Genomic DNA, 23,433 nt, shown 5'->3' on the forward strand with positions numbered 1-23,433 from the left:
TGCCAAAATGTCACACCTGCTGAAAATGTAAAAATAAACATGGCTTTTGTGTATCAACACTCATGGCAAATCAAGGGAGGCTAAATGGCAGAAGTTTTGCAACTCACATAGTCTCACATTCACGCTCAAGATCTCTGAAATGATTCAGAAACCCTCAAGATTTCTGAAATGTTCACATTCAATTGCACACTTGGTCTTTATTTCTGAAATGTTCATATCTGAATGTTGTCAGACTGCTCCTTCTAACGTAAAGTCTGTAGAGTCAGCATATTAGAGGAAGACATTAAAGACTGGCTTGCTGACATTTTTCTGCATAGTACTTTCAAAATTGTAAATAAAACAGATTTGGTATTGCAGACTGGTTGCAAAATAGGAAAAGGAGTAAGTCAAGGCTGTATATTGTCACCCTGCTTATTTAACTTCTATGCAGAGTACATCATGAGAAACGATGGCCTGGAAGAGGCACAAGCTGGAATCAAGACTGCCGGCAGAAATATCAATAACCTCAGATATGCAGATGACACCACCCTTATGGCAGAAAGTGAAGAGGAGCTAAAAAGCCTCTTGATGAAAGTGAAAGAGGAGAGTGAAAAAGTTGGCTTAAAGCTCAACATTCAGAAAACGAAGATCATGGCATCTGGTCCCATCACTTCATAGGAAATAGATGGGGAAACAGTGGAAACAGTGTCAAACTTTATTTTTTTGGGCTCCAAAATCACTGCAGATGGTGACTGCAGCCATGAAATTAAAAGACACTTACTCCTTGGAAGGAAAGTTATGACCAACCTAGACAGCATATTCAAAAGCAGAGACATTACTTTGCCAACAAAGGTCCGTCTAGTCAAGGCTATGGTTTTTCCAGAAGTCATGTATGGCTGTAAGAGTTGGACTGTGAAGAAAGCTGAGTGCCGAAGAATTGATGCTTTTGAACTGTGGTGTTGGAGAAGACTCTTGAGAGTCCCTTGGACTGCAAGGAGATCCAATCAGTCCATTCTAAAGAAGATCAGGCCTGGGTGTTCTTTGGAAGGACTGATACTAAAGCTGAAACTCCAGTACTTTGGCCACTTCATGTGAAGAGTTGACTCATTGGAAAAGACCCTGATGCTGGGAGGGATTGGGGGCAGGAGGAAAAGGGGACGACAGAGGATGAGATGGCTGGATGGCATCACCGACTCTATGGACATGAGTCTGAGTGAACTCTGGGAGTTGGTGATGGACAGGGAGGCCTGGTGTGCTGCAATTCATGGGGTCGCAAAGAGTTGGACACGACTGAGCGGCTGAACTGAACTCATCTATTCTTATCTCTTCTCTGAGTAGCTATATTTTTGAAAATGCTATACACTTTCTTACCTTCCTTCTTTGGTCTACCCTTTTAATATAAAACAAGCAAGCAGGCAAGTAATAGGAATCAATGAAGCAACTACATAGACCAAGAGTCCAAGCAACTGTGAATTTCAAATATATTTACTGAATAGTTATTCACCCGTACTTGCAAATAACAACCAAAATAGGACTTGAAAAGGAATGTAGAACAAAATGAATTATTCCAATGATTAATTCTCACATGCCAACTTTGATTTCTTTTAGACTCATCTTCAACGCCCTTTTAGGGAACCATAATGATTATGTGATGCATGTCAAATACGTTTATAGAAATCACAAAGTAATATGTTTCACCTACTCAAAAAAACATAACTTTGTATTGACAATGCAACAACCTTGAATAGTGATTTGATACCAGACCACAGAAAAAACCTGGCTACATTTCACCTCTACATGATTTGTATCTGAACAAGCAAAACAGAAAGAGCTTCTCTAGAAGTACAAGGGAGGTACACCTCAATTCTTTCACCTAAGAAACTAGAAGCAAGATCCTTTTACTTCTATTACATATTGACTATTCTGAAAACAAAGTATCTTATGAATACTTCACTAAGTGTCTAATTAAACTACAGGTCATTTGTCTCATAAATGTTTAATATCCATTATATATAATAACTAAATCCAATTTCAATATCTTGAAAAGGCTTACAGAAATTAAGCTATGCTCCAATGCTTATAATTTAACACTTTCATTTACCTCTGTCAAAGATAGAAGTTTAAGAACTTTGTGAAATTCTTTGGCTCATCCAAGAGAAGAAGAAATTGAGCAGTAATTATAAAGGCAATAATCTTAGAAAATTAAGTCCTGGATGCTAAGTGAACATGACCACTGTAAGTGGTCATATGAGAGGGCAGCCTCAGCGGAGAAGCAAGAGGGCAGTGGTGAATCAACAGGTCCATTTAGCTCCAGAACTTGAAGAACCTGTGAACTAAAATATTGTCTGCCATATCAGTAAATAAAGGATGTTGCAGTCATCAAGCCATCACATTACAGCTGCCTGCACAAGGAAAATCAGGATGCAGACAAAGAAGCTGCCTACTGCCGAGCCCATCTTGAAGTCAGCTGCTTCAGCCACCCCTGACAATGCACCCTGAGACAACTCAGGATGAGAAAACACAGGATACTGGCCCTAGTTAGCTAAAGTGCATATCAAAGAAATGATTTCAGTCAGCCCTGACTCTTGAATCTTTCTATACATCATGTGAGCGTGCTCAGTTGCATCCGACTCTTTGTGACCCCATGGCCTACAGCCCACCGGGCTCCTCTGTCCATGGAATTCTCCACACAAGAATACTGGAGTGGGTTGTCATTTCCTACTCCAAGGGATCTTCCTGACCCAGGGATCAAATTCACATCTCTTGCTTCTCCTGTATTGGTAGGTGGATTCTTTACCATTGAGCACTAGGGAAGTCCCTTCCTATGCATGAAAAGAAAGTGAAGCCACTCAGTCGTGTCCAACTCTTTGCGACCCCACGGACTGTAGCCTACCAGGCTCCTCCATCCATGGGATTTTCCAGGCAAGAGTACTGGAGTGGGTTGCCTTTGCCTTCTCCAGAGGATCTTCCGGACCCAGGGATGGAACCTGGGTCTCCTGCATTGTAGGCAGACTCTTTATTGTCTGAACCACCAGGGGAGTCCTATGTACAGAAAAGTGCTAACTTCCTTAACTTGAAGTATCCGGTTTTGTTTTATTAACAGTAATGTTTTGATGTTCAGACTATCTGGTCTTTTGTTGCAAAAACTCAAATATATCCTGGCTACTAGCCCTGGCCTCTCTGGGAATAGTTTCTCAGCATTATCTGAGATGCTGTGTTTTGGGCTTGAAATCCTCAGAATGTTCCCCAGATAAGACATAACTCTCAACTTTTAGATCATGTAATTTTTTACAAGCCACAGTAGGACAGGAAGCAAGACCATCCCCAAAACAGGTAGATCAATGTGGTGTGTTTCTTACTAAATAAATGGGATTTAGGGAGGATGAAAAAATCTATAACAATGAAATAATAAAAATTTCAAGAAGAAAGTGACTAAAGAAACATTTTGTAGGCTGTAAATGGTTAACACATGTCTTCTGTAGTTCTATGACTAGAATTTCTAAAATATTGGGTTGGCCAAAAAGTTCATCTGGGTTTTTTGTAAAATGTTATAGAAAAAACTGAATAAACTTTTTGGTCAACTAAAGAAATATATTTGTGTTCAGCAGTGATCTCATCCATTATAGCCAAATTTTTTTACTTTCTTTTCTAATAAAATTTATTCACATTTTCATTCATCTAATTATTGAGCACCTATGTTAGTGATTCAGTAGTACACAAAACAGTTCAAAACCCCAAGCCTTATGGAGCTTAAATTCTACTTGAAAGATACACATGAAAAAAATAAGTAAAATATATAGCATATTGTATTGTGATATGGGCTTCATTGGTGGCTCAGAGGTAAAGAATCCGCCTGTAGTGTAAGAGATGCAGAGACACAGGTTCAATCCCTGGGTCAGGAAGATCCCCTGGAGGAAGAAATGGCAACCCACTCCAGTAATCTTGCCTGGAAAATCCTATGGACAGAGAAGCCTGATGGTTTATATTTTTAAATGGTTGAAAACCCTCAGAAGAATGAGGAATACATCAAGATACATGAAAATTACATAAAATTCAAATTTCAATGCCCATAAATAAAATGTCTTTGGAACATAGCCACATTCAATCATGTATTGTCTATGGCTTCTTGCATGCCACAAGGGCATGCAAAGAGCAGAGCAGTTGCAACAGACACATTATAACTGCAAAGCCTAAAATATTTTCTGTCTGGTCTGCTACAACAAAAGTTTGTCAATATTAAATAGGGAGATTAGGAAAGGTCTTAAGAGAAGATGTTATCTGAGTGAAGAACTGGAAGGAGTTGAAGGAGTAAGCTTCTCAAGGAGTCACATGATCTGACTTATGCTTCAAATGCTGTGTTGAAGTAGATGAATAAAGGAGTCAACTGTAGTATTATAGGTCAGTAGTGATATTGACATCTTTGACAAGGACAGTTGCAGAGGAAGTTGGCTTATGCAGATAGGAGAATGAAATGATTTATTGCAGGGAGAAGGACAATGTGAGAAAGTGTGGGAAGATCAGGAACTCAGTTCTAGACTAGTTGCTTGAAGGGACTCCTGCAAGTGAAGATACTAATTGGGCACTAAATAGATTAATCTGGAATCCAAAGAAGAGATACTAGCCTGAAATACAAATTTAGGAATCACTTGGGGAATCTCTTTGTTTCTGAGTTTTTGGAGGCATAATATTATGTTGAAATGCTGATGAAAAAAAATCCGGTAGAGGGAAAAAAACAGTTAATATGAGAGTCAGTGATACAGAACAGAAAAAAAAGAGGGAGGGAGGAGAGAGAGAGAAAGAGGAAGGGTTAACATCCTTAGTCAAGAATAAAATCATTTAGTGAAGAAATGAAGGGTTTGGGTCTAGCTAGAAGTATGGACAGTTTATCCATAACAATAGGAGGAAAGGTAGCATTAAAGGCACAGATGCTAACAGATGGTTAAATTTGCTGATGGGATACTGTGGAAGTTCCCTCTGATTACTTCTATGTTCTCAGTGAAAGAGGAAGCAAGGCCATCAGTTGAGTGCGTGATGGAAGAAGGGCTGTGAATATTTTAGGTGAGACAGTTAAGTGTGAACAGTCATCTATAAAAACATCAGACAGACTAGAAAATTGTAGTAGGTTTACCTTGAAGTGGTGATACTGAGCTTAAAGTATGTTGTTTTCTAGAGCTACCTTTTGCTTCAACATGCAGACAGGAACCAGAAGAGATGGATTCAACCAGGTGTTGACTGGGCCCCAAAGACAGGATGGGACAAAAAGAAGCAAAGGAGCTGAGGTTGCAGCCAAGGAAGTGATCATGACTGATCTTGAAAGGTAATCTCAATAAAGATTAAAGTGAGGTTTGATGATCAATAACACTGAAACACTCACGATCTCCATGGACTGGAGATCCTAGTTGTGACTGAAGCTTTGGGGAGCTGGTGCCAGAGCTAGAGATGGAAGGCAGGTAGGCTGTGTGAAATGAGGTCATGGAGGCAGAGAAGAGCAACTGACATTCCAGGTTCCTATGCAATATAGCTCTTTACAGCATCGGACCTTGCTTCTATCACCAGTCACATCCACAGCTGGGTATACTTTTTGCTTTGGCTCCATCCCTTCATTCTTTCTGGAGTTATTTCTCCACTGATCTCCAGTAGCATATTGGGCACCTACTGACCTGGGGAGTTTCTCTTTCAGTATCCTATCATTTTGCCTTTTCATACTGTTTATGGGGTTCTCAAGGCAAGAATACTGAAGTGGTTTGCCATTCCCTTCTCCAGTGGACCACATTCTGTCAGTGAATAGTGATCAATGTAAAGAAATAGAGGAAAACAATAGAATGGGAAAGACTAGGGATCTTTTCAAGAAAATCAGAGATACCAAAGGAACATTTCATGCAAAGATGGACTCGATAAAGGACAGAAATGGTATGGACCTAACAGAAGCAGAAGATATTAAGAAGAGATGGCAAGAATACACAGAAGAACTGTACAAAAAAGATCTTCATGACCCAGATAATCACGATGGTGTGATCACTGACCTAGAGCCAGACACCCTGGAATGTGAAGTCAAGTGAGCCTTAGAAAGCATCACTACTAACAAAGCTAGTGGAGGTGATGGAATTCCAGTTGAGCTATTCCAAATCCTGAAAGATGATGCTGTGAAACTGCTGCACTCAATATGCCAGCAACTTTGGAAAACTCAGCAGTGGCCACAGGACTGGAAAAGTCAGTTTTCATTCTAGTCCCAAAGAAAGGCAATGCCAAAGAATGCTTAAACTATTGCACAATTGTACTCATCTCACACACTAGTAAAGTAATGCTCAAAATTCTCCAAGGCAGGCTTCAGCAATACATGAACCGTGAACTTCCTGATGTTCAAGCTGGTTTTAGAAAAGGCAGAGGAACCAGAGATCAAATTGCCAACATCTGCTGGATCATGGAAAAAGCAAGAGAGTTCCAGAAAAGCATCTATTTCTGCTTTATTGACTATGCCAAAGCCTTTGACTGTGTGGATCACAATACACTGTGGAAAATTCTGAAAGAGATGGGAATACCAGACCACCTGATCTGCCTCTTGAGAAACCTATATGCAGGTCAGGAAGCAACAGTTAGAACTGGACATGGAACAACAGACTGGTTCCAAATAGGAAAAGGAGTTCGTCAAGGCTGTATATTGTCACCCTGCTTATTTAACTTATATGCAGAGTACATCATGAGAAACGCTGGAATGGAAGAAACACAAGCTGGAATCAAGATTGCTGGGAGAAATATCAATAACCTCAGATATGCAGATGACACCACTCTTACGGCAGAAAGTGAAGAGGAACTAAAAAGCCTCTTGATGAAAGTGAAAGTGGAGAGTGAAAAAGTTGGCTTAAAGCTCAACATTCAGAAACAAAGATCATGGCATCCGGTCCCATCACTTTGTGGGAAATAGATGGGGAAACAGTGGAAACAGTGGCAGACTTTATTTTTCTGGGCTCCAGAATCACTACAGATGGTGACTGCAGCCATGAAATTAAAGACGCTTACTCCAAGAAGGCTTTCTTATCTCTTCTTGCTATTCTTTGGAACTCTGCATTCGGATGTTTATATCTTTTCTTTTCTCCTTTGCTTTTCGCTTCTCTTCTTTTCACAGCTATTTGTAAGGCCTCCCCAGACAGCCATTTTGCTTTTTTGCATTTCTTTTCCATGGGGATGGTCTTGATCCCTGTCTCCTGTACAATGTCACGAACCTCATTCCATAGTTCATCAGGCACTCTATCTATCAGATCTAGGCCCTTAAATCTTTTTGTCACTTCCACTGTATAATTATAAGAGATATGACTTAGGTCATACCTGAATGGTCTAGTGGTTTTCCCTATTTTCTTCAATTTAAGTCTGAATTTGGCAATAAGGAGTTCATGGTCTGAGCCACAGTCAGCTCCTGGTCTTGTTTTTGCTGACTGTATAGAGCTTCTCCATCTTTGGCTGCAAAGAATATAATCAATCTGATTTTGGTGTTGACCATCACCAAAATAGATGTATAGAGTCTGTACAGAGTTGTCTCTTGTGTTGTTGGAAGAGGGTGTTTGTTATGACCAGTGCATTTTCTTGGCAAAACTCTATTAGTCTTTGCCCTGCTTCATTCCGTATTCCAAGGCCAAATTTGCCTGTTACTCCAGGTGTTTCTTGACTTCCTACTTTTGCATTCCAGTCCTCTGTAATGAAAAGGACATCTTTTTTGGGTGTTAGTTCTAAAAGGTCTTGTAGGTCTTCATAGAACCGTTCAACTTCAGCTTCTTCAGTGTTACTGGTTGGGGCATAGACTTAGATTACTGTGATATTGAATGGTTTGCCTTGGAAACGAACAGAGATCATTCTGTTGTTTTTGAGATTGCATCCAAATACTGCATTATGGACTCTTTTGTTGACCATGATGGCCACTCCATTTCTTCTGAGGGATTCCTGCCCGCAGTAGTAGATATAATGGTCATCTGAGTTAAATTCACCCATTCCAGTCCATTTCAGTTCACTGATTCCTAGAATGAATTCTAGTCCATTCTGAAGGAGATCAGCCCTGGGATTTCTTTGGAAGGAAACTCCAGTACTTTGGCCACCTCATGCAAAGAGTTGACTCATTGGAGAAGACTCTGATGCTGGGAGGGACTGGGGGCAAGAGGAGAAGGGGACAAGAGAGGATGAGATGGCTGGATGGCATCACTGACTCGATGGACGTGAGTCTTGGTGAACTCCGGGAGTTAGTGATGGACAGAGAGGCCTTGCATGCTATGATTCATGGGGTCGCAAAGAGTCGGACACGACTGAGCGACTGATCTGATCTGATCTGAGGGAGGATTTGTGTCTGTCACTGCAAACAGCCAGAGAAAGCTACCAACCTCAAACCATCGTATTCCACCTGGAGGGTCTTGACTCCACTGCAGGCTCTGCTTGGTAAATAGCACAGAGGCTCATTAATCTGAAAGCAGGGCTGCTAGTGGACTCCATGCTGAAGAGAATCCTGCTTCTCTAGGGGACTCACCACTTGGAATCTTCAACTCCAATCTGAAGCTGTTTTACCCCTTGCCTTCAGAAGAGTGGTTCTCATCTCCCCCTTAAAAGTACAACAGGATTTCAGAAGAAAAACAGGATCCTATCCTCTATCAGAAGACAGAACCTCTGTGTTCTTTTCTACTGACCAAAGTAGATGTCTTTGTGATTATAAAAGTCACTGAAATTTGAAGATGACATATTAAAGAGGAGTTCAGTTCCGTTCAGTCGCTCAGTCACGTCTGACTCTTTGAGACCCCATGAATCGCAGCACGCCAGGCCTCCCTGTCCATCACCAAGTCCCGGAGTTCACTCAAACTCACGTCCAACGAGTCCGTGATGCCATCCAGACATCTCATCCTCTGTCGTCCCCTTTTCCTCCTGCCCCCAATCCCTCCCAGCATCAGAGTCTTTTCCAATGAGTCAACTATTCGCATCAGGTGGCCAAAGTACTGGAGTTTCAGCTTTAGCATCATTCCTTCCAAAGAGGAGTTAGTTAACAACAATTACGGAGCCTGCATCTTGTGCAGAAGACCATTCAAAGTAACAGGCGGGAGTTAAAAGGAAAATGGATTTTGCTCTCAAAATGTTTTCAAACTCAAGGGAAGTGAAGAAGTGGCAAATACACAGATAAGCAATATAAACAAATACAAGCACACAGACAGCTAATGAAACATGCTGACATCCTCCTAGAATGTTATCCACTTTTGGCAGTACTCCACTTTGTTTAGCTTACCACTGAGAACCACTACACAACCCGCAGTTGATTTATTGGCAGTATATGGTCCTTTTCCTATAATGAACATGGACTGATTTCATTTTGACACAACCCTTCTCTTATGTTTCAGTCTGATATCATGCTGTAAGCAGGGGAATAATACTTCTTGCCAAAACAAAGTCTAATTCCATCCCCATAAAAAGAGAAGAAATGAATTTGCTTGTCTTCATCTATTCTCTCTCTTCATCATTAAGCAGCAAATTAGACTAGTGACCAAATACATTTTGTTCCTTTCTTCACTAACAGAAAGAGTAAAAAGTGGCATACTTTTCATGCTGCCAGGATTGATCTTCCCAGGATGGATGAAGGATTTATGTGTCTACTTATATTGTTGTCTATCCAAAATCCTGCTTTTTCTCATGTGGCTACAAACTCACTCACAGGAATACCTGCACTCTAATGTCACTGTGCAACTTACAGGAATACCTGCACTCTAATGTCACTGTGTAACTTACAGGAATACCTGCACTCTAATGTCACTGTGTAACTTACAGGAATACCTGCACTCTAATGTCACTGTGCAACTTACAGGAATACCTGCACTCTAATGTCCCTGTGTAACTTACAGGAGTACCTGCACTCTAATGTCACTGTGTAAGTGAGTGGAGTCACCTGCTGTCACCTGCAGTACTTGACCTGTCCTTATCATCTGAATTTCTTACCTGCTTTCTACACGCAGTTTCCCTAGTGAAAACCACATTACCCCACTGTTAACCTTAAACATGACAAATCATTTTCATTCTCAGCACAATTATTTGTTTGATAGGCATTGCATACAAAGCCCCTAGATCTTTTTTACCCCTTAGTGTCTTAATGGGTGTGAAAGCCTGTCTTCCATTATTTATACTACAGGTATCTTATTTTTTTTTTTGCTATTTAAAATTTTTTCAAAGCACATACACTTATATGATCCTAGATCCTGAAGGATTAAGTTGTTCAAAGTAACACAGCCAGTGATCAGTATTGCTGAATCCAAACCCAATTCTTTCCACATTATTTCCATTTCTCTTTCTACTCTATTCTTCCAACTTACTGTGATGGTAATACAGTGATTGTTTCATCACAGTAAACACTGGCAGTGATTCACAATGTTTGTCACAAACATTTGGAGAGACTGCATTGACAATATCCTGCATCCTTAAGGGCATAAGGCTAACTGGAAGACAGAGAGAATGACAGACAGAGGTATTGAGAGATGCAGACAATCTATCTGCACCAACATGAATTTTCTATGATTTTTCTGAAACACTACAAAAAGTATCTGGGGTCAACGAAGCTATTCTTAATTTAGTCTTTATTTCTTGCTTCGTGCATTCTAAGAGTGAAAATAAATCAATAACTACTTGAAGAAACATGAAATTAATTTGTATCTTTATAATTGGTTCACTGCTTACGAACAATAGGATTAAGATTATAATGCTTAGATATTTAAAAACAAAACACTCGTGTCCAAGATTGCTAAGTCACGTCAGTCGTGTCTGACTCTGTGCAACCCATAGATGGCAGCCCACCAGGTTCCCATCCCTGGGATTCTCCAGGCAACAATACTGGAGTGGGTTGCCATTTTCTTCTCCAGTGCATGAAAGTGAAAAGTCAAAGTGATGTCGCTCAGTCAAGTCCGACTCTAGCGACCCCATGGACTGCAGCCTACCAGGCTCCTCCATCCATGGGATTTCCCAGGCAAGAGTACTGGAGTGGGGTGCCATTGCCTTCTCAAGTGTCCAAGATTAACCACACCAATTTCTACTGAGGTTTTTAATCTTTGAATGCAAAATCATGTCACAAGCAATCATGCTAAATACGTGTTATTTTAATTTATTTGATTAATAAATATATTTTTCATTTATGAAGTTCTGAGTGGAGAATGATTAAAAGCATGGTTAATATTATTTTCAGCTATCTACCAAAGTATAAGGAAAACTAAGATTATAAAACACGAATTGCAAGGCAATTAAAGTAATAAAATAATTTTTAATCAATTAGAAGCATCAAGGATGTGCTGGTAGAACCATACTTATTTTCTGGAAGAAAGTTTCACAAACTTTGTAACACTTACTTCTGTGATTATTAGGTGCTAGAAGTGGAAAAATCATCTTAACTGTAGCCATTCTTGCTAGTGTTTGTTAATGAGAAAAAATAGTGTTCCAGATAAGCAAAATACAGAATTATCACCACATATATTATCTCAGTTAAAAAGCATTACAATGGGGGTTTCTCCAAGCTATCTGATCTACATAGTTATATTTTGTTCAGACAGATCATTCCCGCTGAATAACAAAAAGACCTCCGATTTTAAAGGTGTTGATAAACTTATTCCTCAAAAAGGAGGAAATGTTTTAGACAAATATACTGAAACAGTATATGCATGTGTATGTATGTGTGTGTATGTCTCCAAAATGGCAAGTGGGAACAATTCCAGATTTATAGTAGGAAGATTCAAATTTTAATTTTTACTTTAGCATTTTCTACCTGTATGACTTAGGAAAAATCATCCAATGCTGCCAAATCAGTTTCCTAAATAAAAAAAAGTAAATAAACTTACTAAAATAACCTTTGTTTTCCTCATTAGATATTATGAGGAATAATAAATTAGGTGTACAAACATTTGGCAAATGTATACAACACTACAGGAATGTAGATATTATTTTACAGCATGTTACCAAAAGAAGAGCCATAATATTTTAGTGGTAATGTACAAACTTCCAGATGACAGTACTGTCTTAGTAGAAAAAAACTACATCAAGGGTGAAAATAAAATACATTATGTATAAGGGTAAGGTAATCAACACCAAAGTGAAAGAAAATTAACATTTTTCGTTCTTTAATTTGTGGGGGTGAATTCTGCTATGTAAATTCTTCAGTTGAAGAACAACAACAGTAAGCCTTAGAGAATCTCCTAATCTGGCTTATTCTCAAGAGGCATCTGAGGAGACATAAATATTTGTGAAAAGAGCATAGATGCAAATGCTGGAGGGATTTTGACTCTGGCAAAAAGTAAAATATATTAACAGAGCACAAGGAAATTCACAACAGCATATGGTTAAACTTCAGCTCGGAGTCACAAATGTACATTGAGAATCCACTGTGAGAAGACTGAAAGTTGTGCACAGAAAGAATTTTATTAGAGAAAAAAATTAAACTGAACTCATCTGGTTACCCATGGGGTTGTTGCTATTTAGTTTGGGAAATTTCATTACTGTTATAAATCTTCAACATAAATGCTAAAGACTAACACCTACCGAGCAAGAAAAAAGAACAAAATTAAGGTTTTTAATCAAGAAATTAAGAGCTCCCTGGGAAACAGTTGGGGAAAAAGGATGCATCATATTTCATCCTTTTGCAAAAAAGGAAAGCCTGAAAAAAAAAAAAAATTAGACCTTTCAGCAGGAACTGGCATTAAGGACTTCCCAGGTGGCGCTAGTGGTAAAGAACCCACCTGCCAATGCAAGAGACAAGAGATGTGGGTTTGATCCCTGGGTTGGGAAAATCCTTTGGAGGAAGGTATGGCAGCCCATTCCAGTGTTCTTGCCTGGAGAATCCCACGGACAGAGGAGCCTGGCGGGTCACAAAGAATCAGACATGACTGAAGTAATTTAGTGTGCACTGGTATTCAGACACTCGTGATTATGGAGAAAAATCACTCAGCAATGGAAATAAGATTTCTCTCTTAGTATAGCATACTCATTAAAAGTGAAAAGTGCAAGTCGCTCAGTCATGTCCAACTCTTTATGACCTGGACTGTAGCCTACCAGGCTCCTCCATCCATGGAATTTTCCAGGCAAGAGTACCGGAGTTGGTTGCCATTTCCTTCTCCAGGCGATCTTCCTGACCCAGGGATCCAATCTGCGTCTCCTGCATTGCAGGCAGACACTTTACCATCTGGGCCACCTGGGAAGCAGCCTATATTCATTGAAAGAATTCATTAAAAAGGTATGATGTACTCTTATTCTAAAATCCTTAAAAGAGTGTAACATACCCTAATCTATCTACCAAGTCTTCTCAGTGGGAATTTAGCTTGTTTCTACTTTCTTCGCTGTTAGAAACAATGATGTGGAACACAAATGGTATTTGATACTGATTTTCAAGGATGGATTCATGGGGCCAGGGAGAAGAATAGGACAGGACATGTGGGCAGGAGAAGAATTTCAGGGGAATAGAAAGGTAAAGTTGCATGAAATTTCACAGCATGAAGAGTTCGTGGATGGTGGTGGCGCTGGTGATCAGGAGATAGTAAAAGTTAGTGCCTTGTATGGTTGCATGCACTGGGTAGGGGCACCTTTGCTAAGGTGAATTCAGCTTTTACATCTTTGGTTTCTGATAAAATTTCTGTTAGAAAAATGATTCCATTCCTGCTCATGAAGTGTGGGAAAAGGTTATTATCAGTATTAGAAGTCAAAGAATATTTATACTTGTTATTTGAAAGAAACATATGTGTGTTGGAAGCCACTTTAGTTGTGTCAAACTCTTTGCAATCCTATGGACTGTAGCCCACCAGGCTCCTCTGTCCAGGGGATTCTCTAGGCAAGAATGCTGGAGTGGGTTGCCATGCCCTCCTCCAGGGGATCTTCCCAGCACAGGGATCGAACCATGTCTCTTAAGTCTCCTGCATTGGAGGCAGAGTCTTTACCACTAGTGCCACTGGGAATCCTGGAACAAACATGTTGACATATAATTCTCATGGCTAAATTAGAGGATCAGATTGAGGAACCTGAGATTTGAGGCAGAGAAAGCAGTAGCTTGAATTAGAATCTTGGTTCTGCCACTAGTTAGGTTATGTGACTGCAGGCAGATCACCCATCTTCGTCTATTTATTTGACAGCTATTTGCTAAGCATTCGCTATGGAAAGATGATGTTCTGGTGTATAAACAACCATACACTCTGCCCTCATGGAGCCTACAGTCTTGTGAAGGGAACGAACATCAAATCATCACAAACTAAATGAAGATCAACTATGATACAAACTATAAATATGAAGCAAACTACAGGAAGAAAATGTAGCTCAGAGTTTTCCCTCAATGATGACTGCCAAGTTGAGATCAGAAGAATGAGCAGAAATTCACAGAAAAAGGGAGGTACAAGTTCAAATTCTGGAGTTGGGACAAAGAAGTGCATGTGTAAGGCCCTGATAAAAAAACTAGGCTAACAAGTGCCTGCTCAGGAAGCAAAGGAGAGAGACATGACTACTCACTCAAGACTCTATCAGAACTTAGTGAATGAAGGGTCCCCACATACTTCTTTTCCCAGGTAGCTTCTCCCACTGATAACACCACACATACTTGGTGTAGGTATGGCAAACTTCTTGAATGTGACAGAAAACTTACTATCCCCAACAGTGGCTCTAAAACTATCCCATAAACTCTTTTAGAAACACAGAAGGCATATTTGAATAATCTGTAAAGTACCTGTAAATTCAACTGAATAAAAGCAGCTTGGTTTGTGTTTGTTCAAAGGGATGCATCTGCGATACTTGCAAGATTTTTCTTTCAAGCATATACATGTCAAATTTTTATACTAAGAAGAATCATCAGATACAGAGCAGTCTTCCTCATCTGAATGTGAAATTCCATTTCTAATATTTAAGAAGAAAGAGCATGTTAAGCAAATTAATATTGTAGAGAGGGTTTCCTGAAAACATATTTAACCTACGTGCAAGGCCAACTACTTTATAACACATGGCTAATATGCAAATGAGAAGCTGCTGAATGTAAATTAGTTTGTTCATTACAATGGCATAGTAAGGCTTAGAAACGCATTATCATTAGTGAAGTCACTGTAATAAAGTTATAAAGCTGCATTTTCTATTAAAACACCTTCATTCTCTATTCCTTTCACTCATTCACTCACTCACTCACGAAATCTGCTCCTTGGGGAGTCTTCCCTATCTCAGGATATGGCAATTCTATTCTTCTGAAAGTTTCCCAAGTAAAAAACCATGGGATCGTCTTGACTTTCTCCCTCACACCCTACATCAAATCCATCATCTAATATGTAGGTTCTGCCTAAACATATGCACACATAGACACAGACACTCACGTACACACACTCATGATCATCCTTCCTCTGCAAGAATTTTTTCTTAGTCATCTTTGTAGTTTCAGTCTTTTTTTTCTGCCTTTTTTTAAACCACCCTCCCAGCACACCCCAGATTTCACTATTAATTGGCCCTAACATATCAAGTTTAGGCATCACAAAACCTTTTGGTATCTTTCCACAAACTTTGGGTTGCTTATTCTTTGTGTTCTGTTTTTGTTTTTTTTTTTTTTTAATTGCTTTACAGAATTCTGTTGTTTTCTGTCAAACCTCAACATGAATCAGCCATAGGTATACACATATCTCCTCCCTCCAAAATCTCCCTCCCATCTCCTGTCCCATCCCACCCCTCTAGATTGACACAGAGTCCCTGTTTGAGTTTCCTGAGCCATACAGCAAATTCCCATTGGCCATCCATTTTACATATGGTAATGTAAATTTCTATGTTACTCTTTCCACACATCTCACCCTCTTCTCCCCACTCCCCAGGTCCACAGCTCTATTCTCTACGTCTGTTTTTCCACTGCTGCCCTGTAAATAAATTCTTCAGTACAATGTTTCTAGATTCTGTTTATATGCATTAGAATACAATATTTATCTTCCTCTTTCTGACTCACTTCACTCTGTATAATAGGTTCTAGGTTCATTCACCTCATCAGAACTGACTCAAATGCATTCCTTTTTTTAATGACTGAGTAATATTCCATTGTGTACACACTGACCAGAACTTCTTTATCCATTCATCTGTTGATGGACATCTAGGTTGCTTCCATGTTCTAGCTATTGTAAATAGTGCTGCAATGAACAATGGGTTACATATGTCTTTTCCAATTTTGGTTTCTTCAGGGTATATGCCTAGGAGTGGGATTGCTGGGTCATATGGTGGTTTTATTCCTAGTTTTTTTAGGAATCTCTATACTGTCTTCCACAGGTTTTTAAAGTAACTTCCAAATCTGCAACTCTACCTCCCCTAATTTTCAGGCTTGTATTCAGTTGCCTGATCTGCACTGAAGGACATCCAGCAGTCAACGTCAATGTGTTGTCTTGCCTATGAGAATGTTCATCTTTTAAGATTCCCTATTTAAATAACAAGTGGCAGAATTCACTTGATCACCCAAACTACAGACTCCTTCCTCTGCCTTACTTCCTTGCCCCTACTAAAGAATCATCAAATGCTGCCCATTTGATCTCCTAAGTACTTCCTAAGTACTTCTCAAATATGCCTCTTCTTCCTCTCCCACTTAGCACTGTCCTCATCTAAGGGATCTTATTAGTATTCTCTTCATATTTAGACCTCAGTTTATCTCCTCTGTTCAGACAAGAAGGGCAGGAGAAGAGGTTCCTCTGTAGAGAGGTAACAGGCACAAGCTGAGTATAAACTCATCTGCTACAATCCCTTGCTACCTTCTTAGACTCTCACAAAAACAAGCCCAACAACACGCTGACAACTTTATTTGATACACAGGAAAAAAAGTCAGAGCAAGAGTTATAACAAATATTTTACTGCCCTTTATTCCCTGTTTTATATGATACCTTTGGGAATTCATTGGAGGTCCTTTCTCATTCACTGAACTTGGCAGCTACAACTCTCAGACACAAAGAAAACGGAGAAGTCTGGAGATGTCTAGAGGGCTGTATTTTCCTTTTCTTTGCTTTTTTTTGGTTAAGTTCAGTCAGGGCAGAAAATATTAAAATATGCAAAATATCACTTGACCACAAAAAATGTAGTTGTGCACCTTAAGTTTGCAAGGATTTTCTTCTCTAATGCTGCATTACTGACTATTTTGCTGAGCTACTCCACAGGATAAGGTAAACTGGACTCTGATAGCGGAATGCATACACACATACAGATATACACACAGGGTAACACTGTGAATAGCCAACGGAGTTCCTTATGTGCTGCCCAAGAGACAGAACAGGGATCTCTGAAGCATAAACAGTACTTCAATATTGAATACATCATATCTTAAAAATGTTCCGTATTACCACAATTACATTTCAAACCTGTGTGCAAACAGCTGTTTGCATAACTACAGGGGGAATGATGTGTTACGCTTTTGTTTAACTTTGCATGCATCTATTTCTCAAGAAAAGGGGCATCCGACCTTTGCTTGTCTCTTTGTGGTTGTAGTAAATACAGCTTGATACTGCTTCACAGCGGGATCCCTGATAGGGAACCTATGATAAAAGGTTGGTTTTTAATCATGGGGATAGCAAGAACATAGATGCTATATTTATTTAACTGAACTATACAAAACAACCTATTATAAATAGAAACATGTATTTAGAAAGGTAAGGGTAAATGATGAAAATGATACAAATAATGTGGTGAAGTCTGCTGATTGCTCCCCTAGTACAATCTGGTTTTCCCTTCTTCCTGAGTAAAGGGCTACCCACTAGATACAATATTGTCCACTTTGTCCTGTGGCCAGGCTTGGTCATGGAATTAAGTTCTCGCCACTGAAATGTAAGTAGAACGGATATGTGTAACTTGTGTAAAAGAAAATTCTTACCCTGAACTTCCTTTCTTTTGTTCTCCAACACATCAGGACAGAGCCATGCCTATAATCGATTATGACCATGCAGAAGAGGCTAATACTCTCTGGGGTGGCAGAATGTAAGGAGGAGTCCCTTAGATTCTCTTGGGGGCTCGGAGCAGTCAGGCCTGCCTTCTGTCACATTATGTTCAGGTTTGGGGGTATCTGGGTTTTACGTGATATGGCTGAATGTATATATTGATCTACCAATGTTTCAATGAGGTAGACACTGGAGGAGCTCTTGGAGTGTTGAGTGTAAGAGGAACCTAATGAGTGTGAACTTCATTAGTAAAGTATTAGGAACAGATTTACATTTTAGAAATATCACTTGGCAGCTACCGGGAAATGGATCTAAGAAGGAAATAGACAATTCATGCAATAGTAGGATCACCCTGAGGTGGGTACAAGAGTAATGTGGGAAGAGATAGAAGGTGAGGGAAGACAGACTTGAGAAGAGAGGGAACACCTAACAGAAGGGCAGACTTGGAGCTGTGTCTATGTCTCTTGCTCAGTGCCAGGGTAGAGGATGGCACCATTCATAAACCCTGGGAATTCAGTAAATGCTAATCTCAGAAAACCATCTTATCCAGAGGTTAACTTTCTGCAGACACTTGTGATATGTCAGCTGCATGACTCAATGCATAATAGTGGAAATAGAACCTTCAATATTAAATTACAGCAAATGACTTTTCTCCCTAAAGGGCATAGATGTGTCACTTTTAGCAGGATATGATGTTAAAATAAAGTACTTTTGTGATTATATTTCATTTGATTTCCCCAACTATAATTGGTTTCTTTCTTTTCTCCTTCACTCAGCACATAGATTTCAGTAATTTTTTTCCAAGGCAGACAAAATCTAAGAAAATACATCTATATTTAACCTTTCTCCTCTAAGGCTTCTGAAAATCAGGTATTTTAACGCCACACTTAAAACATCTAAACCATGGTAACAATCTTACAGAATATGACTGTGCCTAGTCTTCCCAACCAACTTATTAAGAATTTGATGTGAAAAGGAAGGCATAAAAAAAATGGTAAATATAGGGATAGGAAGATGCTTTTTCTCTCCATGTGCTCTATCACAATTAAAATTTGAGTTCATGAGCCCATATTGACTGTAATCCTAGGATATATGCATTGAATTCTGCAAAATGTAGCAAGCAGAAAGCACATGCACAGAAACACAAAAAAGACCATAAAAATCTGCCTTTTTGTTTTTATGCTATCGAGCCAATCCCTTGTTCCGCCTTTATCAAGATGCAACACTAAAAACCCCTGGAGGTAACTCTGCCTAAGAAAGATCATGACCTAGCAGAGGTCAGCATTTAGAGTTGAAAGGAGTTTCTTTTGCTCACCATCATGCCGTATTTCAAACCGAGATTCTCATGATGAGTCTGTAAAGATTTTAAGGGTTTAAAATTTAAGGATGTTGTAGCTTATGCTTTTGTTCTTATACTTCTAACATAGGCATCATGCTGGCTAGAGAGCAGGCTATAGCAATTTGTTTCATTTAGTTTCAGAGTGCTTATTGGGCCCAAGTGATTACTTAGTTTGGTTAAATGCACATAAAAAATACAAAAATGTGTGTGCCGTATTGTGAATTAGTTATCTTCTGAAAAAATTCAGTTAATAATAGCAAGTACCAAAGAGTTAATTGAAAACAATAACAATTATAGTGACATTCATTGAATGCTTATGATGTGCCCTTCAATTTTTTTTCAATTCTCACACCAGCCCAACACAAAAAAAGAAACTCAAGTTAATTTGAATGCAATGCAACATGTAAGTGGTTGAACCAGAATAAAAGCAGACCTTGTCCTCAGTTTTATAATATAGCAAAAGCACTAGTGAGCAGATGTTCCAGAAGAGCCCAAGTTAGGAAGTATACAGAAGGAAGCAATCCAAAGCTCACTATTATCACTCTCATTTTAAAATCAGACGATAATGCTCATGACAGCTAACCTTTGTGGTACACTTCCCTGGTGGACTGGACAGTAAGGAATCTGCTTGCCGTGCAGGAGACCCACGTTTGAACCCTGAGTCTGGAAGATCCCCTGGAAGAGGGAATGGCAACCCACTCCAGTATTCTTGCCTGGAGAATCCATGGGCAGAGGAGCCTGGCAGGCTACAGCCCACTGGATCTCAAAGAGTTGGACATGACTGAAAGACTAATATATATCATATATACTATGTTTCAGGCACTATTTAAAATGCTTAAAATCTATGAACTTCTTTGATTCTCAAGATGATTTTATGATTTAAGTACTACTAATAACCCATTTAACAGAAGAGGAAATTGAAAGACTGGGGGGTTAAGGAATAAACTCAAGATCACAAAGTAAATGGTTTAGCTGGAACTGGTTGATGTGGGAAAAGCCAATCAAGAAAAGAATGCTGGCTGTTAAACTGTGCATGTGTGCGTGCCAAATAGCTTCAGTCATGTCCTACTCTTTGCGACCCTATGGACTGTAGCCCTCCAGGTTCCTCTGTCCCCAGGTGACTCTAATACAGCTAGGGACGAGACTCACTGTACAGAACAGTCAAGACTACTATTTCTATTCTTGGAAAATTAACATTTGGGCTCAAGGCCAATGGCAGGAGGTAGATTAAAAACTCAGTAGTAAATAAGAGAACTATTACTTCTGTTGTGATAGAAGATATTTTAGCATTGATTGTAAACAAAATCATTACAGATGACCTAAAACAGAATCCCACAGTGAATGTAGGATCCTGGGCTTATTTAATGAATATCAAAGCTGACTTTCTTATTGGTTTTGATCAGACAGTAAATTTACCCTATTGTTTCCAGAAACAGTCTAGGAAAACTAGACCTTTTCTCAAAACCATAGTTATATATATATATATGTGCATTCCTTGGTTTTCCTCCCTTGTTCTACTTTTCCTCAACTGATGGAACTCACAGAAGAACTAATAATACCAACTGTAAGTTGGGGAGTGGGCTCAAATTGAGAGCTCTCTTCCAATGATAAAGTGTTGATTCCACAACCCCATTAAAACCAGAACATCACCACCAAACCCCAACATAGAAGGTGCAGTTAGCACTCTGGCCCTTGCTTCCTGACCCAAGAGAATCACTACCAGGCTAGACACAGTGATGGCAGGAAGTCTGGGGGAAAAAAAAACAAAAAACAACTCTCCCTGGAAAGCACACATACTAGTTTAGCCAATTTGTACCTTTTGTCTTTAAAATTCTTAACCACAATCAGGTTTCTTAAAATGTAGGCAGTTTTTCTTAGAGACTATACCCTTTCGTTCATTCTTATGGTTGACATAAAACCCTAAATTCCCAGCGCTGTGGCTATGGCTCGTCATATTAGGTCTTTGGCACACTTGCCCTCTCCATATAGGCGCCACACCTTTTTTTTTTGGGGGGGGGGGTCATTTCCTTCTTCACTGGTGTTTTTGTCCTATTGTGGCTTCAAATTTCAAAACAGGTCATTCATAGACAGTAGCACAGGGAAATAAACCACAAAATCTAGTCCTATTTTATTTCTACATAAAATTGACTAATGGGGAGGAAAACTTTTTGGCTTCTTATTATAAGTTTTTTTCACATACTCTTATTTTTAGCATTGACATATTTGTCACTAGTTTTTTTTATTATTATTATTTTATTTAATTGGAGGATAATTAAAATATTGTGGTGGCTTTTGCCATGCATTGACATGAATCAGCCACGGGTGTACATGTGTCCCCATCCTGAACCCCCTCTCCCACCTCCCTCCCCATCCCATCCCTCAGGGTTGTCCCAGTACACTGGCTTTGAGTACCCTGTTTCATGCATCGAACTTGGACTGATCATCTATTTCACATATGGTAATATACATGTTTCAATGCTATTCTCTCAAAACATCCCACCCTCGCCTTCTCCCACAGAGTCCAAAAGTCTGTGTTTTTTATATCTGTGTCTCTTTTGCTGTCTCGTGTAAAGGGTTGTCGTTACCATCTTTCTAAACTCCATATACACATGCTAATATACTATATTGGTGTTTTTCTTTCTGACTTACTTGACTCTGTATAACAGGCTCCAGTTTCATCCACCTCACTAGAACTGATTCAAATGAGTTCTTTTTAATAGCTGAGTAATATTCCACTGTGTATATGTACTGCATTTCTTATCCGTTCGTCTGTCAATGGACATCTAGGTTGCTTCCATGTCCTAGCTATTGTAAACAGTGCTGCAATGAACACTAGGGTCCATGTGTCTCTTTCAATTCTGGTTTCCTTGGTGTCGCACTAGTTTTTTTAAAAAAGGAAATCTTATATAGGGTAAATCACCTGTGGAGAGGGAGAAATGCCTTTTAGGGGCTAATTTTTTAAAAATATTTGGCAAGTTTTCAATAAAGTCTGAATGGATTTGTAAAATCAGTTTGTACCTTATTATTTAGTTTGTGTTTTGTAGAGGAAATTGAGGTCTCTAAAGCAGTCAAACCATTGGGTTAAGCAAAGAAGTTTAAGAGTTAATATCACTTTTCTAGGTAATGATAAATATACCTTATTTGGATTATATAGCTGTACGGCAGCTGGTCCTAAAGTTTATAGCTAGTCATTCTAATAGATTTGTTATAACTTCTACCATAGGCTGAGTTTCAGAACCTGAATATATGAACACTTATTAAGAGACCCAATAATCTGACTGATTCTGAATTTCCTAAGAGTATGAATTCATTTAAAATTTGAGAGAGCACCCAGTTCATTAGAATCACTGTCTCCTGAGAATCAGGTGAAGAGACCCAAGAGACCCAGTGTGTGTGCAGGTCAGGAGCAGCAAGAAAATATTTCAAGATTCTCCATTCAGTGAGAGTTAAAAGATCAACATTATTCCTGAAAATATTTTTAAAAAACTCACTCACATGGCTCGTGATGCTTCAGTAAACTACAGTACAGCCTCTCAATGTGTTCTTGGCAGCCAGTCTCGTGTTTGATTTTATTTCCAGCATTGTAAAAGATCATCGTGTTTTGTGCTGAGCAGCCCATGTTGTGGCTGGCTTGCATTTAGAGGCTGAGTTTTATTGGGGGAGGGACATGTTTAACACAACATGTTTCAAACACAAGAACTACACTCAGTGCTGCAAGATGTCCATACTAGGAAAGGACAGGAAGCCAACACAGACTGAGAGGACAGAAGCTTCCCGGGAATCCCTTCACAATATTGACCGAGCACCTACTGTCTTCCAGGCACCACTGTATGTGCCGGGGAGAGCGAATACAGAAAACAAAGGCCTTGCCATCACGGAGCTCACGTTCTGAGAGCTGATGCAGTTAACGCAAAGATGTAAGAAAATATGTAGGCTGTATATGCTGATAAAACCAAAGAGGAAAAGTACAAGAGGATAAAAGAGGTAGGTACAGGTACAGCAGTGTTTCCTGTGGAGCAAAATGGGAAATCTTACTGACACAAGTTTTTTTTAATGTTTGAGCAGAGAGTTTAGAAAGTGCCAGAGCTAACCATGCTGCTATCTGGAGGAAAAGCATGGCAGCCAGAGGAAAGAATATGATTATAAATGCCTGGAGGAAGGAGCATGCTTGAGTCTGAGATGGGTAACACCGATCTGTTCACTGTTTATGTAACC

The 23,433-nt window shown here is 39.4% G+C and overlaps 1 protein-coding gene across 4 annotated transcripts in view; it reads right to left on the reverse strand.

Moving 5' to 3' along the window:
- The window catches only part of TMTC2 (transmembrane O-mannosyltransferase targeting cadherins 2), a 417,736-nt gene that overhangs the window by 14,256 nt on the left and 380,047 nt on the right, over positions 1–23,433 (reverse strand). Inside the window, exons 11-12 of one of the 4 annotated variants that reach the window (XM_044941874.1) lie at positions 19,195–19,233; positions 17,408–17,480 (exon numbers count right to left, since the gene is read on the reverse strand). The exons of 1 other annotated variant lie outside the window; for it this stretch is intronic. In XM_044941874.1, coding sequence (XP_044797809.1) covers positions 17,408–17,480; positions 19,195–19,233 — 112 coding nt within the window. The remainder of the gene's footprint in view (positions 1–17,407; positions 17,481–19,194; positions 19,234–23,433) is intronic. 2 more of the 4 variants (XM_025284384.2, XM_044941876.1) reach the window with 2 other exon arrangements.

The sequence above is a fragment of the Bubalus bubalis genome, chromosome 4, assembly GCF_019923935.1.
Source record: "Bubalus bubalis isolate 160015118507 breed Murrah chromosome 4, NDDB_SH_1, whole genome shotgun sequence".
Classification (NCBI taxonomy): Eukaryota; Metazoa; Chordata; class Mammalia; order Artiodactyla; family Bovidae; genus Bubalus; species Bubalus bubalis.